Genomic DNA, 13,199 nt, shown 5'->3' with positions numbered 1-13,199 from the left:
GTGTGGAAACTTCGATCCACATTGAGGACACTTCTTAAAAGGAGTCAGATTTAATGGCCTAGGTAGGCCCGAAGGCCTTCGTCGACGACTGGCATCGAGGACTTCGAACTTGAAGAGATGCACGACGACTAGGAATCGTGATCGAAACAATACCGGAGAAAGGGTGAAGGATTGCGCGTCAAAAAGTTGGATCGGTAACGGCACCCAACTGGAGTGCGATAAACACATCCGAGCCCGATGGTGGAAAAAAACAATCTGATGATGGAGCCGATACCCATGCGCACTATGATCCAAAGGAGGAGTCACCTATCTCGTGACTTCCAAAGGCTTTTCCAATACAAAACCAAGTGCAAACATCCGGGCCCAACACCAGATGGCAATCTATGCACAGTGTGTGATCAGCAGCTCATACGCCTTGAGCACAATTATTTCAGTATTAACCGGGAAGGACACATCGGCCACTACCTTATGGGAAAACTTAAAATACGAACGAATCAAGGCACATGTGGGCATTCACAAAAGAAAAATTTGAATCTGAATTAGAAATATAGGAACAATAATATAGAGAAAACAATCCTTTCCTTTTTGAAGGATAATACAAAATTCAGAGCCACTTAGACATACTCAAAGGGGGGGGGGGAAAATCAGAGAGAGTCCTCCTGCGCCTTAAACAGAAGCTTAAAGAAAAGGCTAATAAAGCAGACAAGCTATTGGCATCTCGATTACAAAGGACAAAAGATGATGCACGTATACCCAGTACTAGATGATAGGATGGGTACTGAGCAAGAAAAGGAAGTCATTCTTAGAATGTTACCAAGTGCTTTACTAGAGTCAATGTCTGGCCCAACAGGTGATAATAGACTTGTTTTCTTCCACACAATTTCCAATCCTACCCCAGGACATGAAAGCTAACTTAGCAAAGGGGTTAACATGCGGTGAAGTAGAGTAGATCATTAAAAATTTCCCACCACAGTAAGGGGCTGATTAGGATGGCGGGCGGATCGCCATTGTCGGGCTGGCGGTGGCGACCCGCCCGCCATTGTAACCTGATTTACCCACCGCCAGATTACAATGGCGGTGGGTACCACGGCGGACGGAAAGTCCGTCCGCCGCTTTTCTGCCGTCGGCAATCGTTCCGATTGCCAGCTGGGTAGACTTGGGCCACTAATATGGTGGCGGTGCCTAGCAGGCACCGCCAGCCATATTAATGCTGGGATGTAAAGGCCTTTCCATGGTGGCATTGCCACCAAGGAAAGGCTGGTGGGGATTTGATTTGGGGGCCCGTTGCGGGCCCCCGGGGGGTGGGGGAGTGACCTTGAGGGGTATTTTGGTACTTACCATTATGTAGATAGGACTTCGATATTCTGGACATCGATATCCTTGTACCTCGATATTCTGACTGTCGATATTCTGTCAGTAATACACCAAATAAAGGTTCCACTTGGGACTAACAAAGGGGCTAGAGGATAGAGATTAGTCAATCCTTTCAGAAACGCATTACAATCAGGAACCTGAACAGGGACAGCTGATCTGGAAGACAGAGGAATGTCTACAGTGCAGCTAGATATCCATTGACAGTACCAATTGCACACCATTTCTTGGCCATGGAAAGTGTGAACTGCAAGACCTGAGATAACTTTGCCTGCAAGAGGTCTATATTACTGTCCACACACCATGCAACAAAGTGGCTCTGTCAGCCACGGTAAGCAGACTTTGAAGAGAGGGGAAGCTGATAATATAACGTCAACTTCCTGCAGCGGCCGCTGAGGGTAACTTAGATGTCCAAACTCAGTTTCCAGGCATGTAGGAGAGGCATTGTGGCTTGGGAAGCATCACTATCTCTGACTGGCAGAGTAGGTAATGTATGAATGGCAGCTTGAGCAGGTGGTTTATGTAGAAGTGCAGAGGGTCTGAATACCACATACTTCTTGGCCAATTCAGGGCATTGAGGATGACTTGGGCCTCATCTTGGCAAATCTTCCCCAGAACTCAAGCCTCAAGCTATCAAGGACACGGGGGGGGGGGGGTCATGGGGAAGGGGGAGAATAGCACAGCTGAAAGTTCCCCCAGGCTCTCCTCAGCAGATATCAGAGTGCACAGACCTGCTGGCATTGAGCATTTTCTGGGAATTCAAACAAGTCCACCAGAGGAATTTCACACTGGAGCGAAGAAGTCTTGGACTACCTCCAGCAGAAAAAACTACTCGTCCTACACCATGTTCAAAATCAAGACCATCATTTACAAAATCATCATGACATGATAAACCTGGCTATCTAGCTGACACGCTCATCATACCTGAAGCTAGGGCAGCGTTAAACTGGAAACAAAGAAATGTAAAAAAAAGAAAAAACAGGGCACTAGACTTTTCCATAAGAACCACCTACCTCTGCTACAATTGAGGAAAGAGTTTACAGCTCTTTTAAAACACTACATGGCGATGCAGTAAATGTCCACACACCAGCTTTCTTTCAAATCGCTAGTCGACTGCATCCTTACCATGGCTGGGTTTGCACTATACAAAAACCATACCACATACAGTTAGTGGAACCTGAGGGGTTTGACAGAGACCTTTGCTGAACCAGAATTGTGGGAACATAATTAAGGCAAACTGGTCATTGATATCCTTCTACGAGAATCAATGCACTCCTTTTGTTTATTCAATAATATTTATCTGATTGAAGAGTCTGTGTGCTAGAAGGGTGCCACCTTCTGATAATTGGTGCAGCTTCATAGAGTTAGATCGCACAATTCCTCTCCTAGGGTAGTGTCTCCTTCCAGCACTACTTATTAACCCTGATAGGTTTCCAATTTAGTCTCCCAGTTCATTTATTTGCATCTCGATTTTTATATTTTTGTCGTTTATCATGAATGATCCCAAATGCCACTGTATTTCATTTAACCAAATCCATTATCCAACAAACATTTTTGTATCACCTTCTTGGATTAATGTTATACAGATCCCCAATACATTTCGGGCCTAACAAGGTCCTTAATAAGGGTTTTTTTTTCTGTGAATCGAAAAAGGCAATGTGATCTCTTACATCATTTGTACAACAACTCAAATTCACATAAAATTAACTAGAACCCTCTAGTTTGAATTCCAATCATCATTGAAACACTTGTTTCTAAAAATCAGATCATCAACATATTACTCAGAAAAAAACTGTCTCCAATGATGCAAGGAAATATTACAATTATCTACAGCGAACGTGTATTGTAGGTATTCCTAGGAGACAGCTTTCGCAAATGACCTAGTCTGATGGCACACATGTCCGTAATAAACTTGCGTTCCTAAACACTCGAGTGAATGGCTATTTCAGGGGTATTGAAATCACAAAATTATGCTTGTTCACTTGTCCAATAACCAAAATCGGTTTAATGTTTAGGTGTGTTCCGTAACCAATGGAAATCTATATGCCTCACGTCTTCTATATAAATGTATGAATGTGCCAATATGCTGTCCTGCATATGCTGTAGCCGAGGTCCTACAGCAGAGGCAAAAATTCACAAAAATAAAACGCCATCCAGATTCATGAAGGTAAAAATTTATAATAATGGATTACACACTGGTGTGCAGACTTTGTTTCACTCCTCTGGCATTTTAAATCGCAGCCATGTTTTTTGTCTGTTTACGTTTGCTGAGCCACTGAGTGTCATAGTCATAGAAAGAAGACTAATAACTCACTCCCAGTGCTTCTATGTTTTTATGTTAGAAAAATGTGTGTTGATGTTTTAGAATGTATTGAAGATGTAGGTAACTAATCATATTTGTGAATGATGTACAAGTCCTTTTAAGAACTGTTTTGTTTCAATTTCTTGTGTCATCCTGTTATCCAAACAGTAAACATGAAAAACGGACTGCAGTGATTTGCAAGTGACAAATACACGATATGTTTTCAGGAGACGTCCTGTTGAACAGGTTGTTTGTTAAAACGTGGGATATTGTTTATTCCCCATTGTGGTGCATTGAATGAAATTCAAATATTTAAAATGTGAATACATTTAAGAAAGAAACAATTAAGAAGGAACGAGAGAATATGGACATCCCTGCTATGATCCAAAAGTGTTGTTTACATTTTTACTGCAACTCAAATATCATGGGTGTTATGTTATTCATGATTTATAGAGCATGCGGCTACTCCAAGGAGTGTCTCGGCGCTACAGAAGACCACCAACAACCAACAAAATGAAAACGCCCCTCGTCACCGTCATAGAAAAAAAGAATCCTACAGCTGGAAAAGCCACGTCTTCAGGTTTCGTCTAAAGGTCAGAAGGTCCGGACTCTGACGTAGTGAGAGAGGGAGGCCGTTCCAAAGTCGGGAGGCCATAACCTGAAATGATCTTCCTCCAACCTGTGAAAGCCTGACCCTTGGAATCAAGGTCAGGGACTGGGAGGAGGATCTTAAAGAGCGCTGAGGTAAGTAGGACTGAAATCTTTCCCGTAGGTACGGGGCCCCGATCCCATGGCAAGCCTTAAAGACCAGGACTAAAGCTTTAAAATAAATTATTTTTTGCACTGGAAGCCAGTGGAGTGAAGACAAAAGATGTGAGGTATGTGTTCTAGGCTTCGTTAGAAAAATAGCCCTGGCAGCCATATTCTGGATGATCTGCAGACGACTCAGTAAATACTCGGGAAGTCCCAGATACAGCGAGTTGACATAATTCAGTCTCGTTAACACCAAGGCCTGGACCACATGCAAAAATCTCCGAGAGGCAGTTTTTTATGCAGTCCCCATCAAACTCCGAGCCCTTCTCACAAGTGAACAGCAGTTGAGTGTCATCCGCAAATGACACTATTTTAGCACCATGCTTTTCGGCAAGAGGGGCTATGTACAGATTAAACAGCGTGGGACTAAGAATAGATCCCTGCGGGACCCCCACATTCAAGGAGGGGATTTCAGCTGGAAAAGGGGGTGTCCAGACTGTTTGAGAACGGTAACTGAGAAAAGATCTCATCCATTTCAGTACCAAGCCTCCAAGCCCGACCTTCTCCAATCTTCGCAATAGATGCTTGTGAGGGACGGTATCGAAGGCCGCGGAGAGATCCATCAGCACCAAAACTGCTCTCCCACCCCTATCCAGCGTGGCTTTGACCGTCTCGGCCATCTCCAGCAGGGCAGTTTCTGTGCTGAAGTTGGCTCTGAAACCTGACTGACTGGGGTGAAGAAGGTTATTAGCCTCAGCAAAATTTGTGATAACTTCATTCGCAAATTTATCCAAGACTTTGGAAAAAAAGGGTAGAAGGGAGATCAGCCTATAATTACTTACATCAGGATCAGCCATTGGTTTTTTTTAAAGAGAGGGCGGATTTTGGCACTTTTCCAAGCTTGAGGCAGAAGGCCCTCCTGCAGAAGAGAATTTAAAATAGTGTTCACAGTGGGATTAATCACTTCTGCTATGGACGACAGAACTTTCGCCAGACAGGGATCTGAAGGTGAACCGGATTTAAGATTTTTTATGAGGGAAAGAGAATGACTTGGACTAATATTAGGGAATTGCAGGAGACAAGCGTCCCGACTGTGGTCAACAACCACCTCCTCACAGGGTTTAGTCTTAAAAGAGTTCTGAATACCAAGAATTTTGCCATGGAAGAAACTAGCCACCCGCTTAGTCCAGTCACTGGTGGGAGTGAACGGGCAACTGACAGAAGGAGTGGAAGAAAAACATTTCACAATAGAGAAGAGTTCCCGACTCTTGTTGGCCGCCTGTTCAATTTTAGTCACAAGGAACGATTTATTCTCCTTTCGCACTTTAATAGTATTCCTTTAAGGCTTGACTATAAGTGGCTTTATCTGAAAGACTAGAATGTCTACGCCATATCCGTTCCAAATGTTTACAGTCACTTTTACTGGTTTTTAAAGCAGTTGTAAACCACGGGGCTGAAACTCTAGTGAGTTTTTCTGCCTTCATATTGGGGGGGGGGGGGGCAGAATCTGTTCCTGCTGATTTAGCCAATTCTCCAGGGAGAACACATCCAGTTGAGCTGACCGCTCAGCAGGCGAGGACATTGGCATAAGGCACTCTGTATTGCCTCCGGTAACATCAAATGAAAAGGTCTAAAACTACTGTGGGAGAGAGATTTACCCGTAGGCCCCGCTTTATTGGGCTCCTTTCTGATGCTAAAATTTATTAAGTAATGATCCGACCACGTTATGGCAAGTGGAGCCTCGAATTCGATCTTCACAGAGGAGAAAACTTGATCTAAAGTATGCCCTTTTTCATGTGTAGGTTGTTTAAGGTGTGAGATAAGGTTAAAAATATCCAGGGATTCATACAGTTTTATGGATATTAAAATCGCCCAAAGGGTGATATCTGTTAGTATGAAACCTTCAACCGTTCATGGTCCTTGGCTCATGATGATACCCCAATTAAATACTAAAGGTCCTGTCAATTCATATCATATGTCACAAGTGATAGTTTCCCATTATGACATTTATTTCCCATTTCCCACTGATATTCATAAGAGTAATATGGTCAAATGGACTTATCGGTGATGCCACACTGAGGGAGCGAGACAGGCTGGTGAGGGGTAGGAACTGGCGTAGCCCTCCCAAATTATAACCAGTGATGTGGTGCATTATATTATCTGTAACTTGGTGTTTTGAGTGAAAACCAATGGAAAATGCAGTTATATTTATTTGCACAATTTCCAAAGTAGGTATTTTAGAGAGACAATTATATTTATTCATACAATTTCTACAGGAATTCAGCTTTCCATCAGATTCGTGTGTTCTGCACCCTTTATTGGATGCAGTAGAAATTGTTTTTCATATTGACTGCTTCATATAAATTCTCATACACAATTATCCCTGCAAACACAAAAAAAAGAAAGCCGATTGGATCGCATGCCAGGCTCCATTAGATTATTTCAGATTAGAAGACGCAGCGACCTATGAAGATGCAATGTTTCTGATGTGAGTAAAAGTGAACGTGATTAAGTACATATGAAGTGCTGCACATGCATGCAGAGCACCCCAGAACCTGAAAGGAGTTTCATTGTGAGTAAAAAATTCTCTTCCCTAGAGCATTCAAACATTAAAAAAAACTCCGATACATTCTCTCTCCATTTGTTTTGTTATATGCATTGTTCATTATGAAGTACATAATTTTGCTGAACTACATACTACTAATTACCTCTAGTATAAAGCAAACTACTGGGCATTACTAATCATCTCAAGTTCAATTAATTTCTAGCAGTAATGTAGAATGGGAGGTGCGGTCACTGCCAAAATTGTAAGAAGAGACACAGTCTCACCCAATTTTGACACACTACTGTTGAGGCTTTAGCCTAATCTTCTACTCATTGAAGAATGCAATAACAGGTTTAGCTATTTTTCACTAAGAACAATACATCTTCTATGCCCCTCTCGCAATATAAAATCAGAGTAAATGTTTTTTCTGAAAGTCACCTTAAATATCTATTTGTGCTGAAGATTTTAACAAGAATTAGATAGTACACAAATAATATGTTTTCTGTTGTATCATAAAATTTAAATCTCTCATCTGGAATGCTCATTTCTCACCGCTTGAAGCAACGATCGGTAGAGAATATCTTTCTGCCCATCAGTTGTTTCATCCAACTTTCGTCGTATGAAAAAGCCCCCCGCCATGTGGATCAGTGTACTGCAAACCCAAAAAACACAACTTTAATGCCACAAATGAAAGAATACAAGGATAACAAAAGCATAACAAGTAAAAAACATATAAGATTCAACCCTGTCTTACAAGTAAACAGTAGTAGCATACTTAAGGATTAGGTTCAAAGTCACTGTGTTATACGGACAATGGGTTGGCACACTCGGTCGTCGTCCTAAACCAATCAGATTATGTTACGGAACACGGTTCCATGTAATCAATACATGAAAATTTGTTTCCGAAAAGAGAAACATTATCTTCAAGTACAAATAGCCACAAAACAATATTCATATTCCTGACTACTTTTGAAGAACAGCGCAGATCTTGACAAGATCTACTCTAATCCCAACTAGAAGAGTGAAGAACGTGGTGTACACTGCACCTTGATAGCCTGTAGACGATGGTCAACATATTTACATATACCTGGATCTAGAAAAAACATTTAATACATCTATCATTGAGATGAAGTCACCTTGAATGATTTATCAGAGCAATAAAAAAGCTCAATAAGAAATCTCACAGTTTGACACTTAAGCAGCTCATGATATCTTGCTCCCGCTTGCCATATAAACAATTAGCAGGTTAAGATTCACGTTTTGTATTTGTATGTAAATCGATCACCAGAAGTAGAATTTTTCAACAAACACAAAATGCCAACTCAAACTGCAGCCACCTATACAATGCTCAAGGGTGGAGGTTTATTTCAACAAATAACAAAAGTAAGGAATAAAGAGGGCCTTTTCAATAAGGAAGCGCAAGAAAAAAAAGAATGCATCATTTCTCTAAATTGCAGATTGAGTAACTTGTTTCTTCACGTTATTAAGTATTACCCTTTAAAGATGCACACCTTCTTTCAATCAAGTATAGCTAATGACATCTTTGCCTGTCAACAAAGTTGTGTCACAATGACTATCCAACTTTTTTCTGGACTGCCTAGGGTTGTTCCACATCTGGGCTGGACTATCGAGAAATGCACCTCAATTTTGTAGACATGTGGCAGCAACAGGCTGTAATGTTGGTACAAGTTACCAGGAGCCAATAAAACCTTGAAGTCCAGCTTGTCAGAATCGGCAAAACAACTGTTGTGCCTACCAATTATACACAGGGCATTCTAGCACTGCAAGTGTGGTGACCATTAATCATCCCTGATAAGCCAACATCATCAGGGATTCTCTGTGAGCTCATAGGTTCAGAAGTTGTTCCTATTCACCCAAGGTCTTAAAGTAGAATATCATGAGTCTATATGCAATAAAGGAACTCTTCCATTTATTCAATTTGTATAGTTTGCAGTGGAATGAGACATCAGACTTAACGGCTGAAATATGGATAACATACACCAACAAGGTGACACAATCGACAGTGTATTTCTGACATTGTTCATTGTTTGGATAACACCTGCAAGTCAATGCCCAAAATGGTCTTACTAAAACTAAAAAAGCTGGGTTGGAAAATATATTGTCACGGAGAATGAAAATTATTTAATTAAATATTTTGCTCTTAGCCTAGTCAAGCCTAGAAATACTTCTAGAATGCAAATAAGAGCCAAGAAGCCTCAAGAGAGACTTGGATGCATAGGGTGAACTGAAGTTGCCACGGCTGATGTCTGGAAAGAAGACAATGACTAATCAGCCATGAGCAACTTACAGCACGGATGACTGTCTTGGAATGCAAGGGCAGCTCTTGAACAGACGTGGCAAAATAAACAGACTACATTAGATGACGGGACGGACAGAAGCATGAACAGAAAGGTCATGGCAATTGGGTCCTTTCATTAGGGACAGTAAAATAATGAGAGATGGATGTTCAAAAACAAACTTGCAATGGTTGATTCAAGGGCAGTGAGTAGGATCAGAGCCAAAAAATGCGGGGGGGCAACTTGTTAATTGTGTTTGTTGGGTTACTGGATGGATTTGCTATTTGGGGCCTTTTTTTGGATTCTTAGTCACTTGAGTTCAAAGCCTCTATGTGACCTCAATTTGACCCCACAGCTGGTGAGCAAAAGACCATTACCAAAAAACCCTGAATTGTTGGCCATATGGCTCATCTTACTTGCTTTATAGTGCCTTATTAATCGATCAAAACGTTTGTTTCTATAGTTATTGATTATAACTGCATTTCCTTCCCATGTGTAAATAAAAGTTTGGTGAGTTTTTTTTTTATAAAAATCGAGTTAATCAGACATTACACTTATTTAGTTTGGTTTCCTGTGCCAAATCCTTTACCACCTCCTGAAGCCTTGACTGAAAACCCTCACAACTGTTGGAGCACTGAGTACACAAAGGCAGTATCCTGGTTAGTGCCAGAGGCCATGGGACAAAATAATAAGCACCAATACTCACCGAAGTATGACTCACAACCTACAGACCTCTCCAGGAACCACTTAATAGACATTGCATTAAGCACCCAAAATAAGGGCAAGTCACACAGATGGCAAACTCACCTGAAAATGGGAATGTTGAGGTTATTTCCTGAGGCAATGTGTGGTGCTTTAATGTTATGGCAGAAAAGGATGAATGTGAGCAGCAGATAGTCAATGTGTGATTTGTGAACTGGCAGAAAGACAAGCGGCATATTCATCTGTAAAAGAAAAAGTTACAAAAAGAGACCGGTTAAAAAATATTATAGATCGAAATTTTAAAGCAGATAGGAGTCAAACAATCACCCCAAACTAACTATTAATTCCAGATTGAATGAAAAGCTGTAGCCTTTGTGAGTCTGGCGTTAGCCAAGTCCTTTTGATGTTGATAACATAATATGTATATTATACTTAGAGGTGTTTAGACAGCTCTCTTCACCCACAGGTCTGTAGTAGAGTCATTCACATATTGTTTCTGCCCACTACAGCATGAGGCAGTAGGTCAGCCCATTTCGGACACTGCCTAACTTCACTTTGAGTGACTGGATTTTGCTCTTTCACAAGGAGCACATCCACACATAGTGTAGTTCCCTTCAGCCCTAGTGTTCTTGATGTGATATCAGGATGCTTTTGTTGGGAGCAAAGGGCAGATAACAGCTTTATCAGACTACATCTCCCTCTAAAATTGTGCTTCCCCAACATTTTAGAACCATGACCCACTTTTTAGAACAAGATACTTTCTCAAACCATCTAGCTTTTAAGGGCATGAGTCGGGCAATATTTTAATGTAACTAAACCATCATGTGGTACCGCATAATCATTTACTGACAGCACATTTTCCATTTCATTGACACTAGATTTGCACAAACATACAATTTTACCGCAAAAACAACATTGCATCAACAAATAATGTGAGGAAATTAGGTTTCAGTAAATATTTTTATCATTTGTGAAACACCAAGTAAAGTATTGTGATGTATTTCGGTCTTATTAACCTTTGTCTACATCACACTTCAGAATTACAAAAAAATGCATTTGTTTTTGCTTTCCTAAAAGAGGAATGTGTACAGTTCATTTGCACGTGTTTACAACTTGTTCTGTGTTACAAAAAATGGCACATTACATACAGACTTTCCTTTCACACTGGTGTACCCAGCAAAATTGCCACACAATTCACTTTACTTTTCTTTCTCCGACTGCAAAGTGATAAGTGTTTGGAAACACCAGTCCCCATGTTAAAAAAAGTAGCAAATTGTCAGAAGACATTGCCTGACAATTGACACTTGTCTTTGAAGAGCAGCAAATGTGAAAAGATAAATACAGAATTTAAAGGCATCTTTTATTTATTGGTATGATTTTCATGACCCACCAAAAATGAGCTCGACCTGGTTTGGGAAGGAATATGCTACTTACCAGTATGCATCTGTTCTTGGCATGTAGAGCTGCAGAGTTGTACACTTAGCATAGGTCGCCATCTGGTGTTGGGCCCGGATGTTTGCAGTTTGTTTTTCTTGTTGGACCGTGCTTGGAAGTCACGAGTTTGGTGACTCCTCCTTCGGTCCGTACTGCGCATGGGCTTCGGCTCCATCCTCAGATTGTTTTTCGCCAACAGGGAAATGATGGAGCGTAGTAATAACAGTGAGAAACCCATGTGTGTTGTATCTAAATAAGATGGACTGGAACGGATACAGGTAGCCGGGGAGGCGGGTGGGCGTGTACAACTCTGCAGCTCTACATGCCAAGAACAGATGCATACTGGTAAGTAGCATATTCCGTTCGAGGCATATGAGCTGCAGATTGTACACTTAGCATAGATTATATAGCAGTACCCAACCTTAGCGGCGACCACCGGTATCCGTTGCAGCTGTTTGAAAGAGTGTTTTTAGTACAGCCTGGCCCACCCTAGCTTGCTGCTGGGAATGCACATCTACACAGTAGTGTTTTGTGAATGTGTGCGGTGTAGACCATGTGGCTGCCTTGCATATGTCATCTAAGGGTATATTCCCTAGAAAAGCCATAGAAGCCCCTAACTTTCTTGTAGAGTGGGCTTTAGGGGGAACAGATAATGTTCTCTTTGCCTTCTGATAGCAAATTTGTATGCATTTTACAATCCACCTAGCTATCCCTGATTTTGAGATGGGGTTGCCTTTATGTGGTGGAGAAAAGGAAACGAACAACTGTTTGGTCTTCCTGAAGGGTTGCGTTCTTTGCATGTAATATAGCAACGCTCTTTTCACATCTAGTGTGTGTAAGGCCCTTTCCGCAACAGATTGGGGTTGCGAAAAGAAGACAGGTAATTCCACTGATTGATTGAGGTGGAAGGGGGTAATGACTTTGGGCAGGAACTTCGGATTAGTTCGAAGTATGACCTTGCTGTGATGCATTTGTATGTAAGGTTCCTGTATGGTGAACGCTTGTATTTCACCAACCCTTCTAAGGGAAGTGATAGCTACAAGGAAAGCTGTTTTCCAGGTGAGAAATTGTAGCTCACATTTGTGCATTGGTTCGAAGGGCGGACCCATTAGTCGTGTAAGGACCAAATTTAGATTCCATACAGGGGAGGGTGGTGCCCTGGGAGGAATTACTCGTTTAAGGCCTTCCATGAAGGCTTTAATAGCGGGCACTCTGAAGAGTGACAAATGCTGTCTGTTTTGTAGATAGGCAGCGATCGCTGCTAGGTGTAGGCGTATGGATGAATACGCTAGGTTACACCTGTGAAGATGGAGCAGATAGCATATGATGTGTTGTATGGATGCATCTAGAGGGTTGATTGTATTGTTACGGCAGTACATTACAAATCTTTTCCACTTTGCGGCATAGCATGCTCTAGTGGTAGGACGTCTGGCTTCCATGATGATGTTCATGCAATCAGGGGGAAGGTTAAGGTACCCGAATTCTAAGATTTCAGGAGCCAGATCGCCAGGTTGAGCTGAGCTGGGTCCGGGTGCCTGATTTCTCCATGGTTCTGGGTTAGGAGGCATGGGGAAAGGTGCAGTTTTTGATGTGGTACCACTGATAGTTGTAGTAGCGTGGTGTACCACGGCTGTCTGGCCCACGTCGGAGCTACCAGAATGAGTGTGAGGGAGTGCTGTTGTAGTTTCCTGACCACTAATGGAATTAGTGGGAGAGGTGGAAAGGCGTATGCAAATCTGCCTGACCAGTTCATCCATATCGCATTGCCCTTGGACAATGGGTGTGGGTATCTGGC

The 13,199-nt window shown here is 41.8% G+C and overlaps 1 protein-coding gene across 3 annotated transcripts in view; it reads right to left on the bottom strand.

The window, feature by feature from the left end:
• Positions 1-13,199, bottom strand: part of GPAM (glycerol-3-phosphate acyltransferase, mitochondrial) — a 225,049-nt gene that overhangs the window by 109,583 nt on the left and 102,267 nt on the right. For all 3 annotated transcript variants that reach the window (XM_085603412.1, XM_085603411.1, XM_085603415.1), the window contains exons 8-9: positions 10,076-10,212; positions 7,524-7,623 (exon numbers count right to left, since the gene is read on the bottom strand). In XM_085603412.1, the coding sequence (XP_085459538.1) occupies positions 7,524-7,623; positions 10,076-10,212 (237 nt within the window). The remainder of the gene's footprint in view (positions 1-7,523; positions 7,624-10,075; positions 10,213-13,199) is intronic.

Source organism: Triturus cristatus, chromosome 1_2 (assembly GCF_964204655.1).
Source record: "Triturus cristatus chromosome 1_2, aTriCri1.1, whole genome shotgun sequence".
NCBI classification, from domain to species: Eukaryota; Metazoa; Chordata; class Amphibia; order Caudata; family Salamandridae; genus Triturus; species Triturus cristatus.
Note: the sequence above shows the minus strand (reverse complement) of the source record. Positions and strands in the feature narration are given on the sequence as shown.